General features: G+C 40.7%; 1 protein-coding gene across 11 annotated transcripts in view; it reads left to right on the forward strand.

Annotated features, from left to right (window-relative positions):
• The window catches only part of APBB2 (amyloid beta precursor protein binding family B member 2), a 187,099-nt gene extending 164,347 nt beyond the window's left edge, over window positions 1–22,752 (forward strand). For 10 of the 11 annotated variants that reach the window (XM_071556576.1, XM_071556575.1, XM_071556580.1 and 7 more), the window contains 6 exons: window positions 13,183–13,297; window positions 15,171–15,258; window positions 17,084–17,167; window positions 17,665–17,780; window positions 18,538–18,717; window positions 19,284–22,752. In XM_071556576.1, coding sequence (XP_071412677.1) covers window positions 13,183–13,297; window positions 15,171–15,258; window positions 17,084–17,167; window positions 17,665–17,780; window positions 18,538–18,717; window positions 19,284–19,451 — 751 coding nt within the window. In that variant the 3' untranslated portion in view covers window positions 19,452–22,752. The remainder of the gene's footprint in view (window positions 1–13,182; window positions 13,298–15,170; window positions 15,259–17,083; window positions 17,168–17,664; window positions 17,781–18,537; window positions 18,718–19,283) is intronic. The other variant, XM_071556582.1, reaches the window with a different exon arrangement.
• Window positions 22,753–24,137: the final 1,385 nt, after the last annotated feature.

A 24,137-nucleotide genomic window follows, 5' to 3' on the forward strand; every position in this document is an offset into this window, starting at 1 on the left:
TTAAAGAGAGGTGTGCAGAAGCAGACAGCAATCCACAACCTTCCCCAGCACAGCAAACCCTTTGTGGTAACATCACTGGGAACAGTGTGCTGTCTTCACAGCACAGCTTCTGAATTGCCGTGTCCCTGCGAGCTCACCCTGCTGGTGTTTCGTGGTAGCTGGTGTGACCTAGAAAGCAGCAAGCTGTGGTGGGTGCTGCAGTCCATCAGGGAGCCCCCACCAGGGCTCAGACCAGGAGCTGTGTGGGCAGGGCAGATCTGCAGGAAGGGGAAGAAGGGCAGCCACCAGCCAGACAAGCTTGTGCCTCTCCTGCCACTTTTGACTGTGGGAAAGGGGTGTTGGGTAAGTCATGCCAAAGGTTAGTGGTTGCTGAAGTGTTTCAGAAATGGAAGTGTGTGATGATTTTATACCTCCTGGCTTCAGCTTGGCGCTCATCTGAGGTTGTTCCCCAGGCTGTCACTTCTCCAGGGTGCAACTTTCAGAGGACCCCAAGTGACCTTTGGAAAAGGCATTAAAAAAACTGAGAACAATCTTTCTACTCTTTCAGTTTGAACAATGTAAGGTTTTCAGAGCCTGAAGAATTATTCTTGGGGGTTTTTGTCAGTTTCTGCTGTAAATAGTGCTATTTTGGAAGAAGGAAGGTTCATGGACTTTCTGTGTCTATTTATGCTTTCTGCATACTACTTCCCGGACTTGTGGGTGGTATTTAAGGTTTATTACCTCCCACTGTTGATATGCCTGTGCTGCCTTGCTGAATTCAGCTGATGCCTGTTGGCTTCATTGCATGTTTCCAAAAATACAAACTTCAGAACAACAAGATTAAAAGGAAAAAAAAAGTGTCAAAGGGAAGTAGTGGCAGTATGCTTAGATACCCTGTGCTACAAACAACAGCAAACACTAAATGTACAGCACTTTTCAGCTTCCCAGGTCATCATATGTTGGAGATCTGTCTGCTTGAGTGTTTTCTAACTTGTTCTTTTTGTTTCTTCATGCCTCCCTGGATTCAGAGAAAGGTAAATTGTCTTCATTTTTCATTTTCGTGTTTGTCCTCCTGGCATGCACTAAACAATGTTGTATTGATGTGCTTATATCAGTGAACAGAAGCTCAACTTTAGTGAGTAAATTTCTATCTCTGTGTCACCTTTTCACCTTACTATTAACAGAATTGTCAAGTTGATTGGTTTGATTTTTTCCAAGTCCCAAACCCTCTAATACTAGAACAGTTTAAAATCATGTGGTGCTGAGGGTTTTAATATTTGCTTGTGGTGTTTGAGATTAAAATTTAGATGATATTGCTCTCTGGAATCTGAAATGCAAGATAGTTGTATTAAAATCTCACCTTTTATCTAAAAAATTGAAAAAACATGATACTAAGAGCATGGGATTTAAGAGCTAAGTTTAGCAAGCATTGGAAACATCAGTGTTTATTTCCTATTTGTGGTATTTGTTTTGGTTCTATGTGGATTACTCGCTTGTCTTTCAAGTTGGAAGAAAAGTTTGTTCGATTTGTTTGCATATACAAAGGGATTGTTTGGAATGCTCTACAATGCTTCCCGTTTCATGGGAGAGCAGACAGTAAGGCATTGTAGTCAGGTGCTTTGCAGCACAAGGGCTGCAGCTACTCCAAAGGCTCTTAGCAATAGAATTGCATCGCTCAGATGAGATTTGGAGTTTGTTTGCTCTTCTAAATTGCAAAAACTTGAAAGTGGGACTGAGTGGAAGGAACATGGTTTAGAGATGTGCACCATTCCTCATGTTTGCTTTGTGGAATATAATGAGAATGGTTTCCAGGCTTGACTGTTTTTTAATCAATTCTTTAGACAGTGCTGGCCTAGGGGAATGTTTGAACTTTCTTGATTGTGGCTTTGCAATCTAATGTATGTTTCATGCATATGGGAAGCAATGATCCTCCCAGCCTAACACTGGCAAAAGTGTGCTGCAAGCAGATTCATGGGTAGTGTCTGTGCACAACTGCTGTGTTCTCTGTCTGAATAATAAAGAAGGAAGCATTGCTTATAAAACAAATCACACCAAAGAGATTAACTGTTCTGTGTAGTCTGCTGTTTTCTTCAGTTAAATCTGTAATAGTGTCTGGAGCATCTCAACTTGATGTATTTCTTTATTAAATCTTTAGATATTCCTTATAAACCAAAGTTCGTGTCTTCCAATTAGATCTGGAAGATAGAAGCATTGTCAAAAATATTTAAATATTAATATGTCAAGGTCAAATTTACAGGATCTGCTGCAAAGAGGCTGTTAAGAGGTTCACAGGCATAATAGCACTTTCATTTACTTAAAGGAAATCCAGGATTCATCAGAAATGCTCGACTGGCCATCCTGAGTAGTTAAGCCACCGCTTTGCAGAGCTGCAAAAGAGAAGCAGCAACTCTAATGGCCTTAACAAATTGCCTTATTTGTGTGCCTTTTCCTTGAAAAAAAAGGTAGGAAGGCAGGCCCCTGCGTGTGCACGTTTCAAAATTGTGAAGCAATTAAGGAAAAAAAACCCACCATGAAAAATTTGTGGCGATCAAGGCAGTGGTCAGTGAATTTCATATGATCTGTCCCAGAAGTTCTGTATTTTGTTAAATCCATTTATAAAATAAGCAGAGGTCTAAACTACTGATGACCTTTTCAGCTTGCCATATCTGTCTGGCAGTTGGAGAGCAGCAGTAAGCCCTGCCTGACCCCCAAGCACCAGCAAGATGTGACATACTCTGTATGGGCTGTGTCCCCTCGGTCTGCTGGTCCTACAGGAGCACAGACTCCTTGATGGTGTCCACGGCCCATGAGATAAACTGTCCTCTTTGCCATGTGATCATGAGGTGAGGCTGGGAATAAGGACCAGCATGGAATATACATCTGAGCTGTACAGTCTGTACTGTTGTCACTGTGCTAACATAGCTCATGGATCTGGACAGCTCAGGCACAGAACTGTGCTTTGACATGACTCCTGTCAATGCATGTCTGTGGCCCTTTGCAGGAATGGAATATAGCCCTTGGTAGTAGAAAGGGAAATTGTTACCTCTCAGAACCACGTTTTTGGCTAGCGAGGCAGTGGTGGCAAGGTTGACAGGACTCCTTTCCCCACAGGAGGAGGGAAAGGAGCAGAGGAGGTAGTGAGTAGCACTGAGACCTGGAAAGCATGTCTGAGGGACTGGCTTCTGCAGCTTCATGAGGATCAGGCTGCAGGATGGGAAATTGGAGTGAAAGTTGTGCAAATGCTTTCAGGCTTGGAAGCGCTGGGCTCTGAAGGGCTGAGCCTGGTATCCAATGTATCAGCTGTGAGAGGGTTTTAACAAATTTTGGAAGCAGGCAGAACTGTAGCAATGATAAGACATCAAAGAAAAACTGGCAGCTGTGAGTTTTAGGGCCGCCAGATTAAAGCCTCCAAGTAGCACACAAAGTAACCATAGCTCCTCCTTGAGAGTTAGCAAGTGACATTATCAAGGAATGAAGCAAACAGCCTTTCAGCAGGAGATAATTTGCCCTACAAACTTCATGCATGAATTAGAAAAACAAGCTAGCTTTGTCAATGCCAGATCATTTGAGGAGAATTTAATAAATGCAGAGCTGATGTTCTGCTGCAAGGAAATCCATTTTCAAGTTGTGTGAGAACTGAAGTAAGAAAAGTCTTCCAAAAATCTCTGCTTGGGGAGGGCATTTTAACTAGTTGGATCAAAAATTAATGTCCAGAGTAATGTAGTCCTGGCCAAGTGTGCCATTCTGGGTTGTAGCTGGGGAGCAGCCAAAGAGATGCAGGAGCTCTGTGAGGGGGTGTGCTTGGAGTGAAGAAAAACTGCAAGACTTCCATGTCTGTCTAGGAATGCCAGCAACTGTCAGAAATATAGGGAAAATTCTTTCTCCCCCACATCTCTTTCAGCTCTCATCACTGAGAAGAGTACATGTTACTCTTCTGCATTGTGACTGTCTAAGAGGAATGGCAAGGAGAAGACTCTTGAAGTAGTTATTTTTTTCCTCATCCAGAATTTGATTCCGAAGTGATTGGTGTATACTTACCTGAGGAAGGGGGTTTCATTTGGAGGTTGTGGAAGGGAAGACATTGATTCACTCAGTGTCTGTCTAGTATCTAGTAGGTGAAATGGAAGACAAAAAATCCTCAGTAAATCTCATACAGATTTTGCAGCTTTTGTGAATGCTGCTTGTTTAATCTAGTGACAATTTCTTATCTTTGAGTTTTTCTCCCTAACTTTGCAAGTTCCTTGATGTGACCCTAATAAAAAGACAAATGAACGAAAGTCACAGATTTCATTTCAGCTATAAATCATTCCACTTTCTCCAATGTGCAAGAGCAGTCTGGATAAAAAAGACGAAATGTTAATACAGAGCATCTGTAATTTCTGTCACACATATTACTACAGGGTTTCTTGCACCTCGTCTTCTCTGCCATTTGTGATATTATAGTATTTACGTGTCATAGAAAAATCCCATCCAAGCATGATGTTGATGATGTATTTATCTCCTTTTCTATCTTCTCTTACTTCTCTTGCTTTTCTCCTTCTCTGCTGATTTATTCTGCTCTCATGGATGTTCATGTCTTGACAACCTCCTACCAGGGTGCCTCTGACTGCGCTCTGCTGTAGTGGTGGCTGCTCTCCTCTTTTTTATTCCTGCTGGTCAGCTGTTAGTAGGAAAGCAAGTGGAGTCTGAAGGTTATAGACTCAGGAGATGGTTTCCCCACAGCCTGGTGGTGTGTGCTCTGTGACCCTGTGGTTGCAGGAGTCTGTACACTAGTACAGACAAATCTGTCATCTTCTGTAAGCTACTCTGGATGAATTTCAATCAATTTTAAGCCAAACCCAGAGAATATAATTTTCTGGTTCAAGGATTCTTGTTAAAATTTGTAATACATAAATCTGAAAGCAATTTACTTTTTCCTACATGTATATCATTCTAATATAGCTGTTTTAAATAGCAACAATTTAGTTTTGATTGGTAAGAGGAAAAAATTTTATTTTAGACTTCAAGGCTAGTCTAGGCTAACCAAAAAAACAAAAAAAAAAGGGTTAATGCAATTCTGTATTGTTCTACAGTCCTTTGAAGAAATAAGTTTATAGTGAGAAGGTAATGGAGGTTATCCTGCTCTTCCAGGCTGTACTTAACTGGGACGTCTCCTAGGACTTTAGCATAATAGCAGCAAATGGTTATACCTGCTACTCAAACAGGACAGCATTAGCATAAATTGCTTCTAATGTGATTATATTCATACAAGGTTGAGCACCTAAATGATGCTTAGCCAGGTGTTAAATAGGTATGGCTATCTAAGGTTTAGTCAATTACTGTAGACGTTTTCCAATTAAAGAGAGTATAAGGGCAAATAAAAATTAAATTCTCTTCTACCTAGCGCCTTATATTGTCTTTGCAACTCTCAAAATTGCTTTTTAAAATGTCTTCCTCTAGTCCTGTACTCTTTCAAAATAAAGACATTTTAACTGTTCAGCAGAACCAGTCTTACCTACTCTTGCAGAAAAATAATTCTTATCTATTTTTCTAGTTTTCTAGCCTGTTTTCAGAATACTTATTTATATTCAGTTCCTGTAACTGGAAAGGTATTAATGGTTCATGTAGTATACACGTGCAAGTGGTTAAAAAATTGAAAATTGCCTACTATGCAGTACCACTTCTCTATCATCATGGCTAGGCTTTGTGAACAAAGATGTGGGAAGGGCTCTCCCCACGCTTGCTGCAAGCATGCTGGTTGCCTAAAAAGGCCAATGCAGGGTATGCAAGTCTGGTTGCAAAAGGCACAGTGGAAAGTCTCCTTAGGCAATGTTGGCAAGGAATGGTTCTTTCTACATTGTCTTGTCTCCTTGAGACTGACTCTGCGTGCGTTCTCAAAGGAAGCAGCAGCGTCGTGAATGGTGTGTCTCCATGAATGCCGATTGGAGGCCAGAGTGGACCATTGGTTAAAGTGCTGCAGAGCTGCTTCTGTGTGAGCAACGAGGGCCCTTCAGTTGAGACCTGTCTGGCATGGGAGACCCTACTGGAGGCACATACCACTGCCAGCGTAGCTCACAACCTCATGAGAGCATGCAAGCTTCTCTCCCGCGACAAGGGGGTGTCCACAGAGAAGACCACTTCTCTATGTATGGCCAAACTTCGTGAACGAAGATTTGGGAAGGGCTCTCCCCACGTGGGTGTGCCCTTCGAGCCTGCGCAGTGGATGTTTTAGGTGAGGCACAGCTTGCACGGAACTGGCCCCACCATTTAAGTCCTAAGGTCCATCTGCCATGGCCAAGTGAGCTTGGACAGTGACAGTGAAGTCCTCAGGACTGTCACAGCACTAAGTACTAACCAGGGCTGAACCTGCTGAGCATCCTCTTGTTGGGATTGGATGGCAGGGAGGCATTGAACTGCCCGGTACTGTCTCCACTGAGACTCAAACTCATGACCTTGTGATCCAGAGTCCGGAGTGCTCTCCTTTACACCACGGGACCACCCTACTTCTCTATAATCCTGTATCAATAGAAGTGGTGCATTTGTGCCATATTCAAGAGTATACAACTTTTCTCTGCAACATTTTTCTCCCACTAAACATCTTGCTTCTCTGCCCTCTGACATGGAATGAAATTTTATCAGGAGTGAAAAGACTCCAGCTGGATGAGCTGTGATCTGTTAACCCTGTGCTGGCTTTGTATTCAGCCATGGGCTTTGAAATGGCTTTTTGATTTCATTTTTCCCTTGTTTTCCCAGCAGGGTGTAAAGACCGGGAAGTGGTAACAGGAGGCATTTGCCCTTTTCCATAAATTTCTATTGTAAACATGTTACTTGGCACTTCTTTGTTACCAAAGGGGCCTGTTGCACATAAATCTCACTTAAATATTAATCAGCTTCAAATGAGCTGCAGTTTGAAGGTTTATAGATGAAGCAACCCAGAAGGGTTGTGAAGTGGAAGAAGAATCAAAGAGCAGTCTTCTGGCTTATTTGCAATTCAAGGCTTTGGACAAACAAGAAGCTGTTCCATTGTGGTCCTGTGTAGGGGAAACACAAAACTTTTCCTAAGTTTTTGTGGCTGCAGGAAGCAAATACGCTGAAATCCCCAAAGCCGTACCCTTCTACTGCAAGAGGGAGTGTGGAACTTGGTTTCCGAATGCCTAGAAATGCCTGAAGCAAGGCTGCAGGGCTTCTGCTGGCAGTGGAGGAACCAGCTGCCACCAGCCCATCTCCGGCTCTTGGATGCTGGGTGCCATGCAGGGCCACTTGTGGGAGTGCACAGGCTTCGAGGGGGCTTCCATGGATTGATAAAATCAGTAGTACTGTTTGTGCACTGTCAGAATGGAGAGGGGGGTGGTTTGTGTGCTAATTTTGATTGATGATTTGAAAACAGATGGTGCTGGCAAGGTTGTACTTGATGCAGTAGCACAGGTTTTGAAGAACTCACATTTCATACTCTCATAGTACAGATGCAGGCCCTGCTCATCTGAAGGAGTATGGATATTCACAATCCATGAATGCAATTAACTGATCTACTTTGCTTAAGGTGTTCAGGTACTTAAAGTGAAACACTGGTGTGGGAGTCTGAAACAGCACCACAAGGGTTTTATTAGCTCTCAGTACTTGAAACTGATGTATTGGCTGGGGTTTAATTTTTTTCTGTAATTGTGCTATACAGCCTTGTTTATGATTGCATACCATTACAAGCAGAAATATTTACAGCAGCTGCAGGACCAAGTGCCAGAGAGGCTCAGCAGAAGTGCTATGTGCAGCACTGCAGTATTGAGGCAGTGCTTGTGGAACCAAGGCGTGGGCCAGGTGCTCCTGGCAGCTCCTTCCCAGCACCCACCAACAATCCTGTGGGTGGGAAGTGGCATTTCTGGCACTTCTGCAAGGTGACTCAACGTGACTGGAATTTGTGACTGGAATTTCAGAGAACAAAGATGAGACATTTCTCGCAGCCTCGTGGACTTTCCAGGCCATGTTCTGGAGACTTTGCTGCAAACAGTGGAGTGTCAATATTTCTTCAGCAAGAACCCCCAGTAACAATACAGCATGGGGGATGAAGGAATTGAGAGCAGCCCTGCCAAGAAGGACTTGGAGGTGCTGATGGGTGAGAGCAATGTGCACTTGCAGCCCAGAAAGCAAACTGAATTCTGAGCTGCATCAAAAGAAACAAGGCCAGCAGCTCGAGGGAGTTGATTCTCCCTCTCCCCTCTTGTGAGACCCCACCTGGAGTGCTGTGTCCAGCTCTGGAGTCCTCAGCACAGGAAAGTCATGGACCTGTGGGAGAGGGTCCAGAAAAGGGCCACAAAGATATCAGAAGGCTGGAGCACCTCTGCTGTAAAGACAGGCTGAGAGAGCTGGGATTGTTCAGCCTGGAGAAGAGGTCTGTGGTGTTACAACCTGCCCCTGAAGGTGGGTAACTGAGGTTCTTGTTGATAGATCCTTTGGGGCAGATTAGAGTGAATTGACACTGAATGACCAGTATTTAGAGTGAGAGAGATGGCGGGTTTGTTTTGGAAGAATTTGGTTGCAGTGGAAAGAAGATATGTAGCCATTCTGGTTATTATCTATACAAATGTAACAATATAAAAGTATGAATATATCACTTAGGAAAATATATAAGGAAGAGAAAGAGAAAAAAAGGCTAAGAGTAGATAGCAGAGAGGAAAAATATCACTGCACATGGATCCAGCAATGCAACTTGATAGTTGCAATTTAGATATCCGTTGGTCAAAGTGATGGTCACAGTCTTGTTCTGTGAGGGATTGGGGAAGCCCACAGACGTAAACTTCAATGGGTTAATATATGCTCGGGTTCAGGTGAGAATGCCCAGGTACCTCCCCTAGTGGGGGGAGGGTGGTTTTACACTGACCTAACACTCAATCATGTGCAGTCCTCTGGTGGAAGGCCCCAGAAGTGAGTCTGTGGACACTTTCGGGGGTCTTTGGTTCATGACATCTTCTAAGACATGACTTGTGTTTCTCACACCAGAGCCAGTTATGCCCCATCGACGGGGATGAATACCATCAGGCCTACGTGTGAATGTCCCAACACCTCCCCTGGGCCAAAGGGGAGAGGTTATGCCTGAGCCAGCTGTGTAAGGGAGAGCATTGACATGGCAGGGCTGAAGTGGCAGGGGAGCCCTCTTGTCACCTGCAGTGTCCCACTACAGATACCACGTCCATAACACTCATCAGACTCCTTCCTGCCCTCACCACAGGTCTTACCATTCAAAGTGATTACTGAGCTGGGCTCTGTGCAGTGACTTGTTCATTTGGCTGTCATTAGCCTTGCAGGAACAGAGAAATGTTCTTACCCAAAAGCATGCAAGCTCATTACTATTCGTGGTGCCCCTCCACATTGGTAGTCTTTGATCAGAGAAGTAAATTTAGACTTGTGAGAAAAACTTAAGGCTCAGCAGACTGCCCCCAGTTCACCTCTCTGCTTTTAAAATGCAGTTGAAAATACTTCTACCAAATATGTTTCCCACTTATGGAGCATAATTATGAGTTATGTTCCTTTGCAGCCAAAATCTTTGATCCTAACAGAATTCAGTCTTCTAGTTTAACAGACTTTTCTCTCTGCAGTCCTTTGAGTCCTACCTCCACTGGGAGATAACATACTGACTAAACACATTTAGTATTATGTTACAGATTCCCTTAAGACTGAAAATCCTTGCAGTTGAGCTTGGATCTCAGATAAACTCTCTACATGATGAGACTTTCTGTGGCCTCAGGGGTTGTCCAGTGTATCAGGGAGGGGACTTGGCAGCACACTGAAGATACTCATCCTGATGTGATGATCTGCAGCACATTAGTTTACTGAGAAAGTTGAGATGTGCCAGGGCATTGCCAGAGCTACTGGTCAAAGGTTGGACCACAGTTTCTTGGGCTGTTTCAAATAGATTTTGCTGGCAATGTGTTATGTCTGCCAAGCTCTAATGACTTGCTTTGGTAGTTTCATCCCATCTTAGCTTTTATTAACAGTAAAATAAGGTTCTAACAGATAGCTGTATGGCTAACAGAAGGGGCAGGTTATCTTCTGAGTGTGTGCAACTCCTTGAAAGTGCTGGTCTTACAACTGGAAATCCTGGTATTGTATAGCCTCCTCAGGGTATGCAGATTTCTGTTTATTCTAACAGACTTTGGTACAGTGTAAGCATCTTGGCAAAACAGCACAGGATGCTCTCCCTAAAATCATCTTGTAAAGAAATGCATAAGTCACCTGTTTATCAGTCCTCAAAAGAACAGTATTGATTTGAGATAAATGCTTGTAACTGGTAATAGAAAAACATGTCATGACATGGATTACTTTCAGTGTTATTTTAAGTTAATGTAAACACAGGTTTCAGCTATTACGTCTGCCCTCTGAAACAACAGACCTTGATCAGTATTAAGGTGTGTGCAGCAGTAGGGAAGACACCAACCCAACCTAAAGAAACCGAATGAATCAAAACAAACACAATTAAAAACCTCAAGGAAGGGGAACAAGAATGAAACAATCTCACCCACGACAGGAGAACCACCAGCAACCGGAGGGACCAGACTCCAACCACCTCCCACCAGCTCCTCGGCCAAGAGAGAAGAGCCCCAAAACCACTCCCCCCCCGCTACATGGAAGACACGTGTGGAATACTTGTAACTTCCTTAGATACAATGGTTACTGAGGAAGCCATGGGTCAAACCATTACAATGCTATGTGTCTTTACTACCCTGCAAGTCATGGACACTGCCAGCAAATTTTTGCATGGAAAGTGGAGGGAAGTCTTAATGAAGTTATGGTAGAAAATCCGTGTCTGTTAAGTGAATGATGTTTTCAAATTGCAGTTAAAATATTTGTAAGGGAAGGTATTTGGACTCAAAAATGTGAAGTCTGTAATTTAGGACATTTAAAAGATGGCAGCTAAAGCGAAACACATAGAAAGCAAAGATCCAAAATGCTTATGATGTTTGAAAATTCTTCAGAACTCTTAAACCTGGCAAGGTCTCTTCAGAGCTCAGGATATGTGAGACTTAGGTGAACCAGAGCATTTCCAGAGACCTGCCCCACAGGTCTTCCAGGAGAAGCACCAGTAATGTTCAAAGCTTACTTCAAAAGGTAAAATTCTCACAGGTTTTCTGTGTGGCCCTTGGTTTCATTTTTTTCCCCAATATCTGCTAATTTTTCATAAGCTATAGGCAAGTCATACCCCCTTTTCTTAGTCTTATTACTAGAGTCTAGCTAGGAATCTTCAGCTTGCTTTTGAAATGCTGGTCTAGGAGGATACCATTCTAAAGCAAGACTTGGTACATGTATACATGAGCCAAAAGCACCATCCTTTTTCCAAGAGCAAGATTCCAGCTGGAACTCTGCATTTCTGTGATATTGCAGTGCAGCAAAAAGGAGAAACAGGCCAAAAGACTCTCGTGGACAAAGGTCTTGGAGTCAGTCTGGAGCTTGGAAACCTCAAGGCATCCTCTGTTATAGACAGCACCTTCCTGGATTATTGCCTTGTGATTTTTCCTGCAGGTCATGAGCAATTGGGTGAAAGACTGTCCCTCCCCAGAATGTCTGTGCCTTACGTGCTGGAGGGCAGTGTTGCAGCCAGTGAAAGCCAGTGCAGCCTGTGGGCTGCATTTCCCCATGCAGGAAGGGTTCAGGTGGCACCACGATCCATGTGCTGCCCTGCTGCCTTCTGTCTGTGCTATGCCCTCGTGTGTGCCATTGCAGGTTGGGATACAGTGAGATGGAGAGGGGCCTCCAGCTTCACTGTGGTTTTGCATGGTTCTGTCACGTGGAATTATTTTCAAATAGTTTTGTGTGGTTTGGTTTTTTTTAAATATTGTTCATCAAGCTTCAGGTTGCAAAGCAGTTAGATGGAACAACCACCTGTACCTGTTACTGAGCAGGCCTTACATTGCAAAGGGCTCATTCAGGGCAAAATCTAGTGCTGTTCACTTAGACCAAGGTACCGTCCTTAACTGCAGGACAGTGTTCATGTCTCATATAGAGCAGCAATCCATCTGCCACAGTCTCTCTCTCTCTCTCTCCCTGAATAGCTTCAGTATAAAATTCTTCAATTCACTGGGCATCTAAAATTAATAAAGAAATCAGCCATCCATGCTACATTAAACCCTATTTGGAATATTTACAGACTTTTATAAAAATAAATACTTTAATTAATACTAAGCCTGTGATTTAGGAGTATCATTCCTATCCCTTTACCAGTTAGAATCTTGCTGGTAATTATTTATGCGTAAAGCATTGAAAAGAGACTTCAGGCTTAAGAGGCTGTTGGGAGCTCCAGCTTTGCTTGTCTGGTTTAATTATAGTTAACTACTCAGTATAGGTCTGCTAGGGATGCAAAGTCCTAGAGAAATCTGGAGGTAACAAGAGAGTCACAGAATAGGAATGGGCTGTAGTTGCTTTGAGCACATGAAAAAGCGGAGGTGCAAGACCAGGGAACAGAGTCTGATATAGCAAGGATCGCAGCCAGGCAAAGCTGGGCTTCTTCCTGACTCAGTATATACCACCTTGATTCTTTCAGAAGAGCTCCAACTCTTAAGCAGTCAGAGAACAAGTAAACCTAAGCCTGGCACTTCCGCCGTGCTAGAAAGCTACATTGTGCTGTGGTGACTAGCCAGTACAGCAAAATAAATCTTCTGTAGGGCAGCTTTATTTAACTTTTGAAAAAATAAGGTCAGAAATTTAGGGCAATTAGTGTGAGCAAAGTTTAGCAGGTTCACATCTCCCTTAAGCAGCCAGATCTCTAATTACTCTCTGCATATTTTAAACTCTTTATACAGTCCTTTGAAATACAATTTTTCTCTAACTACAATCTTGTATGCGGTTTCTCATTTTTTAGAAGAGCTGCATATGTTTTCTGTCTTAAATTGTGATTCTCTCCCCATCTCATCTTCAGTAAGATACTTGAGTAAATTTTCCCTTGTATTTACAATTGCATTTGGAATTAAGGTTTACAACTTCAGTAAGTTGCATGGTTAAGAAGCCATAATGAACTTTTTAATTATATAAGATTAAGCACTAACTTTATATGTTTTGTGGGTAAGCAGTTTATTACATTTGTAGATCTGCTTTGTCTAAGGCATGTGTTCTGTTCTTTGAAAGCTGAGGCACATACCTGTTACATTGAAGTAGGACTTGCTGTTTTGGAGATACTACTGATTCTAATGCCATGATTTGTTTTACTTGTTTCTAATATGTCAGTTTGTTTTGTTTACACAGAGACTTTGCTTATGTGGCAAGAGACAAAGACACAAGAATTCTGAAATGTCATGTGTTTCGATGTGACACACCTGCAAAAGCCATTGCTACAAGTTTGCACGAAATCTGCTCAAAGGCAAGTGAATTTACAGTCAGCTGCATTCATCTGTTTAGAGGTCCCTGAGCCTTATACATACATGTAATCAGCAGAACTCTTCTTTTACTCTTCTACTGAGCTGTGGTGGATTTGAGACTGCATCCCTCTTTTGAAAAAATTTTAAAAATTATCATTTTGGTTTTCCTTAAAAAATGGCAATTTGCACCACAAGAAAATAAAAGTGGACTATGGGGATGAATAACTTTATCATTTTATACTTGTGTAACTTGTCCCTCCCCATGAGTCACATTTCTTCTGGAAAGGTTATTTAGGAAACTTTCAAGTTTTAAATTTCTGCTGTAGGCCTGTTGTTTGCTTCTTACATTTTGCCTTCGTGTTAGTGAATGGAATCAGTGATGTCAAACTCTTCTCTATAGTCAGTTGCACAGTCTAAAAAATTTTCATTTTTGCAACACTACAGACATGGTACTGAACTTGTTTGTGATCTTCCATGCAAGCAATGTGAGCATTTACACAGTGTGCATTACTGTAACCCTCTGGGCAGCCAAGTTGTGCCTGAGGCAGAAGGTAGCTCAGCAACTGTGCAAAGCCTGGCAGGTTTATCCTGCTTTGGGTGGCAGAGGGAGTGCCAGTGACAGCACTCGGGGAGCTGCTTTGTTTGGCCAAGAAGCTGCAGGCTGTACTTGGTGAGGTTAACACCAGGGACTGCAGCAGTGGCTGACAGGAGAAGCCTAGACTTTTTATGCTACTTCTAGTTCTCCTCCAGCTCTCTAGTTCTCACAGTTTTTTCCAGCAAGTCTGGCAGGAAAAAATGTGCTACACAGGCCCTACCATAGCTGCTTTTACCCAGTAAGGTCAACATCAAGTAAATGCTGTGATAGCCATACACAGGGATATCAGAAAGGGAGTAGAGCTGTCATGTAAATAACTATGACACAAAACTTCTGACATTAATTTGGGATAAGAGTACAAGTAAGCATTTAAAACTATAGCTAACAGGAACACAGTTAATTCAGTAATAGATGTGATCCTGATTCAGGGAAGCTCTTGGCATGTGCTGACACACTGGACCTCTTTGCTGAATCAGGGTTTCTTTGAGCTAGTGTGTATTGTTTTTCTTCCGAGGGAGTAGGAATATTCCCATGTGTCCGTGGAATAGAAAATACTTTCAGAATATAAAACCTAGGGGAAAAAAAGGAGGGGAACAGGGGAGAGAAATGTGCTAGAGGCATCTTCAGGCCGAGTGTCATCTGCTGTAACACCAGTTATCTTTATAGCTTAATTACAATGAACAGACAAAGCGTAAAGAAGCAGATAGCAGTGTTCATATATGTTCATGTATGATCTTTGTGAAACCTCTGTTAGCTTCCCTGGATACCTTCTCAGTCATATATTTATAAGAAATAATTTTGAAATGGGTTGGGTTTTTTCCTCTTTTGCTAATATTATGCATTTTGAGGGAAGAACAGGTTGTATTTTGTGTGGGATTTTTAATTCCAGAATAAACATAAAAATGGAATAAAAAATTATGCACAGCAGAAGATAGTTCAGAGAGGAACATGAATAATAAACACTCTTCTCTGTGTGTCAAATATTTATATTTCTTCCTTGTATTATTCCTCACTGCAATTTTGCTGTGGATTAAAATGGCTAGTTTTTAGTCCTTTTCCATCTGTCTTTCATCTAGGCTTGGACACCACTTAAGTGCTTTCTGTAGTTAAGGAATGGTGAATAAAGTGGGTGAAAATTAAAGTTGTTAGTTAAAAAGAATAACCTGCTTAGTCATGTGGCTTCTGACTTACTTCAGATTTCAGAAACTAGGATTGTAATAGTAAATTTGTAGTTGCTACTGTACATTTTTTTAAAAATGCTGTATTCTTACTGTCTTCAGATTATGGCTGAACGGAAGAATGCTAAAGCTATGGCTTGCAGCTCATTGCAAGACAGGACAAATGTCTCCCTTGATGTTCCTCTTCAAGGTACAGTGTGTTACAGCTGGTATCCACAGGATGGTGCTATTTTAGATACATTTTGTTTCTGATGCAGCTTTTGACAAAAGTGGAGCATGCTGGGTGGAGAGCAATCTTGTCTTTTAATTAATGTATCTGACTGTAACCTCTTCCTGCATTACTTTAATTATTTTTTATTGGTTATGTTGACAGTAATGGACTCCTACTCAGTCATGTCAACTTGTGCATTTCCTCTTTTATTTTGAAGTGCAAGTGTTGCAAATTCAGTCTTACTGGTTTTGTGGATACTGGTGAATAGAGTGAAAGACACAGTGATTGGTGTTCGTAAATATATATATAGGCAGGGTTTATTTTAGAACAATTTGGCTGCAAAAGAAAATGCATATATAGCCATTTTGGTTGGTATTATCTATAGTAATACAGCAATAAAAAGGCATAAAAATAACACTGAAGAAAATGTATAAAGAAAAGAAAGAGAAAGAAAGGATAAAAGTAGAAAGATACATAGTCACCACCTGTTGGATGCAGCAATGAGACTTGGTAGTTGCAATTCCAGTGTGTCTTGGTTGAAGTGATATCACAGTCTTGTGATGGTCTTGATCTGCCTGTTATTGCCAGCACAGTTGAGCCCCTTATGGCCTGTTTGCCCATGGCAGAGATGAATTCCTTCGGGCCATGTGTGAATGTCTTAGATGCTTCCCTGAAGGGGAGTTATCACAGCTGAGTCAGGTATGTAAGGACAAAGAAGCACTGCCCTGCCTTGAAGGGTTTGCCTTGCTTAACACCCAGCTTGTAGCCTGAGGTGTTGGGTGTACATGCCCTCAGCCCTTGGGCAGCCGCTTTGCACACTGTTAGCAAAGCATCTTGCTGATTTGGGAGCCATTAACAGTCCAGTCTCTCAGGGGAGGGGGAGAGCAGAATGAATCTGTGGGCTATGACCTCCTCCCAGCCTTGTTTACTGTGCCTTAAACCTGAGGTGGGTAGACAACAGTACCACATTTTATCTTATCTCAAGTTCCAGTCAGGAGGCTTAACTCACAGTCCAATTCCCTGAAATCCAGGAGGCATATTCTGGCAGGGACTGGGCTTCTGTGATCTAACAGTGTTTAAACCATTAACCATTTCACTCTCTCACACTTAAAACCAGAATATACTCCAGTTAATCACTTAGATTCAGAGGCTTCTGAGGTGCAAGTGGATTGTCATCCAGCTAAAGGGTCTTTTGCACACTACTGCATGGTAGAAGGAAGTTGCCTTTGCATGTCTTTATTAGTCATACATTAGTAGTTGATACTTTGAAAGTACTCCAGGAGAACATACTCCGTGTTAGCTTTACAGGACGTTATATGCTTCTGGTTCCACCAGTTTGTACTGAATATCTTACTCCTAATCCATATATCAATTTGTGTAATGGTCTGTGTAATGTGTACTGCTCAGACAGTAGTATTGATTACCTGGAGACTCTATTTAACATATTAGCAAGGATGGTATTAAAAGCAGATTCTATATTTTGCATAGTTATTTTAGTGAAATTTAGATCTGTATGTATCAGAGACCTGTTCATCTATATTTTCTGATTTTTAATAAGCCAGCAATATGATGTGACCTTATTCATAGCATGGACCAAAAATTAGCTGATGCAAATTTATTCCTAATTTCTTTAGAAATTATTGAGGCTTGTTCTTGTTTAGAAGGAGTAAAAATTTGTTTTAATCAATGTGATACCTTCAGAATACAATTACTGGGTAAACCATTTCATGTAATTGATGACATAAAGGTAGTTTTCCCTGCTGTGAATACTGATTAACAGGAATTAACTTTTGTTCCCATGCAGTAGATTTCCCAACACCAAAGACAGAATTGGTACAGAAGTTTCACGTCCAGTACCTGGGCATGCTACCTGTAGCTAAACCTGTGGGTATGTAGCACTTAAGTGTCTTCCAAAGTACCTTGCCTAAGCCCTAAAAGCTGGACTCTGGCTAGCCAAGTGAAAATGCATGATTTTTGAAAGGTAGCAACCTTGGTGTTTCAGTCACATGACTCAGGCATGAAGACATCTCATATTCAGGGCATCATATGAACATGTGTTTTACAACCAGGGTATTTTGGGAGCTGCAGTTTCTTTCTGCAGCTTTCTCTGAATATGAGCTCTGCTACTAATGAGAAGGGCCCTAGAGAAATGAAATGGTGCAGCAACTCAACAAGATATTGTCTGGGTTTTTATAAGCCAGAGACACCTGTTTTCATTTTGCAGATGAAGAAACACAACTTTACAAGATTTCCCTCCATCATTGAATTAATTTTAATAAGGAGTCCAAAACAATGTCTTCTGTTGTACAATGTGAAGATAAAAAGTTTTGTTATTGTTTACATGTTTTAATTTATTTTTCATTATTTAATTTTCTTCTCTTTTAGGAATGGATACTCTGAATAGTGCCATTGAGAGTCTAATGGCTTCCTCTAGCAAAGATGATTGGATGGCAGTTACCATGAATGTTGCTGATGCTACTGTAACAGTAATCAGTGAAAGAGTAAGGCAGACTCTTGTTCAAAACACATTTAACATAATAAAAGTGTTGAAAACCAGGAACACAGAAACACTAGTAGAGTTAATTTACGCTGGAATTCATTTGCTTATTTTGCATTGTATTTCTTTCCAGGATCTGCAGAGGCTCTCACTGCTTGTGTCAGCTTCACCTTTCTTTAGCATTGCAAGCATGTTCTCAGAAATAAATTATTAAAAGTATTCATTAGAAACTTAAATTCAGTGTTTTTCTTTCTAGGAATTTGGAGCCTAAATGTTTAGGTTAAGCCCTAAGTAACAATCCTAAATGCCAAACTGTATTACCTTATTCTTAGTATGGAAGCCAAGAGTAATACTTAAATCTCTGTAACAGAGGAAAATGTAGAGCGTTTTTCATAGAGATTAATACAGTGAAACTTTCGAAGAGAGTCTTTTATATATGCCGTTTAATGAGGTACTGAACCAGTATCTCTGTAACATACCAGTGATAGGGGACCATATTTGGCATCATTATAGCCATGTTGTTTTGTTTCTTCACAAAACAAGCAGTTGTAAAATGCACAGCATGCTCAGTGCTAATGCCCAAAGCCTTGGTTCTCCCATGACAGCCTAGAAGGGGAGATCTAGTCCAGGCCCGAGTATGCTGAGTGTATAAAGATAGATAAAAAGGAATTACAATACTGTTTCAGTGTGTCCTCCTATTTAATCAAAATTAGAAGTTGCACGGCATATCAGAGAATAACGATCATTTGATTCATTACCAGAATGAAGAGGAAGTCATGGTGGAGTGTCGTGTGCGGTTCCTGTCCTTCATGGGAGTAGGCAAAGACATTCACACATTCGCCTTCATTATGGACACAGGAAACCAGCATTTTGAGTGCCACGTTTTTTGGTGTGAACCAAATGCAGGCAATGTATCAGAAGCTGTTCAGGCTGCTTGCATGGTAAGTGACTTTCTTCAAAGGCATTTAATAGCACTTAGATTTTTTACTGCTTACATAAATACTCATCTCTCCAAACTGGCAATTATATTGATTTCAAGACAGAAACAGAACGAACAGATGAAAATAGGAATTGGTACTATGATATGTTTAATCAGTTAAAATCCAAACATTTTAAATTTGAAATGGCAGTTTAGTGAACAATGCCCCTTTAGTCATCTCTTCCCTCTTAACCTTTGCAATGTCTAAGTAAGTTAGAAATCTTTTATTTCACTACACAATTGTTACACAATCCAGTGGTAATATAGTGAAAGTAATCTTTGTTCCAGAGTAGCTGAACCTGGAAAACTTATTTTTCCGTTTTCAGATCGCTGTTTGTATGGTTTAGTATCTGTTGTGTGCTAATGAACAGTTTCTGCCCATGCATTGACAGATCAACGTCCCATTAACTTCAGCTGAGCTTTCTGTCACAGCCAAAACAGAGGTTTGACTATATATAATGAGGAGGTACTAAGAGTGTATTTGAAATTACTGGGTAATGATTGCAGAATGGTTTTGCTTTCTTGCAGTTACGGTATCAGAAGTGCTTAGTAGCCAGACCTCCTTCACAGAAGGTTCGACCGCCCCCACCTCCTGCAGACTCGGTGACTAGAAGAGTTACAACTAACGTAAAAAGAGGCGTGCTGTCTCTCATTGACACTTTGAAACAGAAACGTCCAGTCACTGAGATGCCATAGCTGCATAAGAGAAGATTCTCCTGACATATAACTGAAGATAACAGTAGCCACACTAAGGAAAATGATCTGACCATGTCTGGCCTTCCATTTCAACTGCTGATGCTTTGTCTTCGGAGAATTTACCCTTATCAAAACAATGTTAGACAAGCATGTTCTCTCATTCCTGCCACCGTCGTGTGATATGAAAAGAAGCATGAATAATTTTTTTGCTGTCAGTGAGTTACATCATGGGCAATGGAAGGTCTGTTTGATTGTAAATACATGAACATTACCTAAACTCACACAAAAAAAGAATATGGCCATGTCCCTCCCAGTGAACTCATCCTAAAGTCCTTGGAGTGAATGATGCCTGAGTTAAAGTTTCACCTTCTTGAGCTGGATTTGTCACAAACCAATCTTAAATCCCACAGCACTTTGCTGTGTTTTCAACACTGGAATGGGTACCAAGTATTAGCTACCATTGAATTATTGTAGATTAAATAACAAGTTTTATTTTTTACAGAGCTACACCTGTTAGTTTTAAACTGTTTGTCAGCATTGGTCTAGCAACCACTTTAACATCTCCCTGACATGCTGTGAATCATGGTGTCATTATTTCATCTTCTGGTTACACATTATGGTCTTAGAGAAGAATTGTGTTTAAAACCAAACCAATGATGAAAAATCCAGAAATGTTTTTAGTAATTGAGTTCCAGGGTGAGAAGCTTTTCAGCTTTAAACATACAAATGAAACTGTTGGCTGTTAAATTTATTCTCTTAAATCTGTCATTTATTCATCAGAAATACCGTTTGTTCACACAGGGCTCTAACCAATCAGGACTAAGAAAGAAATAGTGTCTTACAACTGTTATAGAAACTAAACTATTCCATACAAGTGTTCAATGAAAGGTTCAATTCAGTGTCTGGTTGTACTGTTCCCCCTTCCCCTCAGAGTTTGCTGCTGAATACTTAGCATGCCAGAAAAAGAACAATTATGGTTTTTGTTGTTTACAAATTCTGTGAAATTTATTTTACTTTCAGTACTCTTGTAACAAAGTAAGAAGAGGGTTGTTTTCTAACAGGGTAGTGCTTCAGGTGGCACAACTTGATTTCCATGCTTTTGCTCTGAAGACTTCATCTGATTGCTTTAATTTGCACATCTGCAGACCCTCACAAATCAGCCCAGCATTGACTTCAGGCTAATTTTGAAATGCAGTCATGAATCTTCAGTCTTTCCCTTTGCCATCTTCTATCTAGACCTGCAGATTGATACATATTTTGGAAATGGAACTTTAAAGATATTTTTACTAGTGTTAAAAATGTTTTTCCTCCATTTATAGATAAGTTCCAAACTGTAACTGTCTCCCAAGTCTGCAAATCTGGTCATAGTACAATGATAAAGGAACATTGGCAGGGTTGTTGCTACAATAACTCCTTTTTTATTTTACTATGCAAGAGACTGTTAAACTATTTTCTTTTTTATTTCCTTGTTTAAAGAAGTTAATGGCAACACCTGGGTGAAGTAATTTAGGAACACAACAGGAAAAGAATGATGATTCATTGAAAAATGCAGAAAAATCATTAAACTAAATTCAGCATGATGTATGAGCAAGTGTCAGATGAAGGCTAGCTATGCAACTATAGTAATTGAATTCAGCTCTCTAGAATACCCTTTGAAGAGCTGATCCTCCACCATCTCTTCATGATCACGATGCTTCACCTCAGGCACTGAAGCAACTGCTTCCCCTCGCAGGGCTCACGTTCTTGCCACCTCCTTTGCACCAGCTCTATGGCTTGTGCTGGGTGTGCAGGGAGAGCTGGAGGTGAGGAATGCAAACCAACTCACCTGTTTCAGCAGTACCAGTGGTTTAACTGACCATGAAGCCAGATCACGAAGCATAGGCACGGCAGCTTGCACACCTGCTTCTGTAGTTTCTAATACTGATCCCAATTGCCTCTGCTAGGAGTAGTGTAAAAACTCACTTCTATCAGAGAAACACAGAACTGTTTCAGTTGGAAGAGACCTTAAAGATCATCTGGTTCCAAACCCTCTGCCATGGCCAGAGACACCTCCCGCTAGACTGGGTTGCTGAGCCCCATCCAGCCTGGCTTTGAACACTTCCAGGATGACTGCCCTCAAAATGTGGTGGCTAACACTGGATCTTTAGGTAGGGCTGTGAAATTAAGAGATAAAACGTCCCCTTTTTGTCATTGTGCTAGTGATTCAAATTTTATTTTAAATTAAACATTTTGACGGAGTCTTTTTAAAGTTCCAGCTGGGAACACCATGATTTGGGATTTACAACTGTTGTACAACAGTGAAATGATTTTAAACAGTGTAATTAAATTCGGCATTGCATCTGCACAGTGCTGATTCTTCCCAAGAGAGATCTGGACTCTCTTTAACTAAACCAACACTCAGCAAACAGCAGTGTGAAAGTTGCACCAGTATGGCCAAGGCTATGAACATTTGGTTAGCTTTCACTTGCAATGTGTGCAATTGCAGGAAGGGCTGAGAAGATAGAAGGGTATTTGAAAAGCTGTATGTCACTCAACAATGTATGTTTTAAGAGGTTTGTGTCTGTTAACAAAATGTTGTTGATTTTGCAAGTATTTAAGTAGTGTGCTTAATGGTCTAACTATATGTGGCCTTTTTGCTTCAGTAGAGCTCCTTATTTTCCAAAAGATTTAATATGCACCCACCAGGTGTTTGCAGAGTCAGAGCCTAATATTTGCAAAGCCCGTTATCTTTTGTTAAACAATATATTCAGACACTCTTTCTACCATGGCCAAAAAAAGTATGTATGGGGGGGGGGGTGTTTGAGCAACTGCCACTGTTCTAGTTGATGTTATAGCAACCCTTCAGTTATCTATGCATTTTTTATAATACCTAGTGATTCTGTAGGCTGGCAGCCATGTTCACTATGCCTTGTATGTCTGATGCCATATTCTAACTTAACCTGTTAAATACAGCTTAAAATATTTTTATTTTATTTATTCTATTTTTACTGAAATATCCTGCATTATTATGTTGATGTGTTGTCGTTACCAGACATGCTCTTGTAACATTCTCCACTGTATACTATTGGTTGCCTTAAAAAAGGCAGGCTTGGTAATTATTTGTAGTCACATTTTTATTGAAGTCTGTAGAAAAATCATGTAAAGCAAAGCTGATTTCTTCATTTTTTTTCAATGCATATACTAAGTTGGAGGTAAATATCACGTGTCAGTCAGTTATGTCATTAACACACTCCCTTGCAGAAGCAAGGAAATTTGTATTCACAATGACTAAGAGATAAAAGCCTTTCTTTTGAAATCTGCAGTGCTGGCTGTAGGTTTTATTCAAGCCACTTACTGTTTCATTTAAAGGGGAGCAAGGGGTGTGAGGGATGTAAGGCTACAGAAGCCACCTACAGGATGGTTAAATGGGAATAACAAAAATTGCATGGAAGGGCACAGAATCCATGCACAGTAAAACAAGGTCGCAGTGATACACTTCCTGTGCAGAGTCACATATACCTATAGAAATAATATGCTCTTTTGTAACAGAGAACAAAAACTACAGAGTATCTAATAGCTTACACCAGTTCTGTGTCACTAAGAGTTCCACATCTCTTTTCTTTTATTAAGCATTTTGTAGATCACTTACCTAGGGATCTAAAATTGTTAGTATATCACCCATGGAGAAGAGAACTTTCTCATTTCAACAGCCAGTATGGCCTCAGCATTTCAGCATTACCATTGACCACATCACTCCTTTTTTGAGTGGGTTAATTAACATATTGCTACAACTTGTGCTGTACAGTCAGCCAAAGCAGGTTTGATTTAACAGCAGTAAGAAAGAAGGAAACACATCCACTCTTTATTAGCAGAGCCCAGTCTTAAATAAAACACCTGACTGACATAGAAAAGGACAATTTTCCCTGCTGTTGGCCACTTCCCCACATTTAAATGTTCTGAGAATAAATTTAGCTGCATAAAGTGATTGTCTCAATTGTTACTGCTCCATGAAACTGGGAAATTATTTTTTTCTGTTCCAAATGGTGGTTGAGGGAAGGGAAAAACAGGGGTGGTTTAAAGGCAATAGCAGTACAATGGAGACTTTTGCATCTGGAAAGCTGAAACAGCAGTTTCTAGTTGAAAATTACAAATAAACAGATTACAGAAAAATAGTTGCATAAGATAACAGTTTTACCGTAAAGATTCATCGAGTGTTTAACTTCATGTACAGGCATCTACCTACAAGCCATCTGGAGTCAGTCCCAGATGTTGCCTCCAGGTGAAGCTCAGTGCTTACAAAGTAAGCTGCTGATCTGCAGAGTCAAAATACCTGCTCTCTGATATTCTTAGGAAGACATCAAGATGCTAACTAGTTTAGCCTCTGTACCATTTAAAAAATGCAAATTCCCAAAAGCAAGATGAGGCTGATTGTGGGACATCATGATACATATTACATGATTAACCCAGAAATTCTGTCATCAGACATATATATATGTTTCTTTACAAGTAATTTAAACTTTAATGATGAATGATACAGATCTTGATTTTAAAAAATCATTCTCTAACTGCAGAATTTCTAAGTTTATTTTAAGCATTTAACAGTCATACTGGGGAAAAAAAACACCTTAGTGTGCATTCCTTCTATCTAATATGTAGAATCTCTCCTCCTAGATGGTTTTGAAATAAAATAATAATTTCTTTTTTTTT

The sequence above is a fragment of the Pithys albifrons genome, chromosome 5, assembly GCF_047495875.1.
Source record: "Pithys albifrons albifrons isolate INPA30051 chromosome 5, PitAlb_v1, whole genome shotgun sequence".
NCBI lineage: Eukaryota > Metazoa > Chordata > Aves > Passeriformes > Thamnophilidae > Pithys > Pithys albifrons.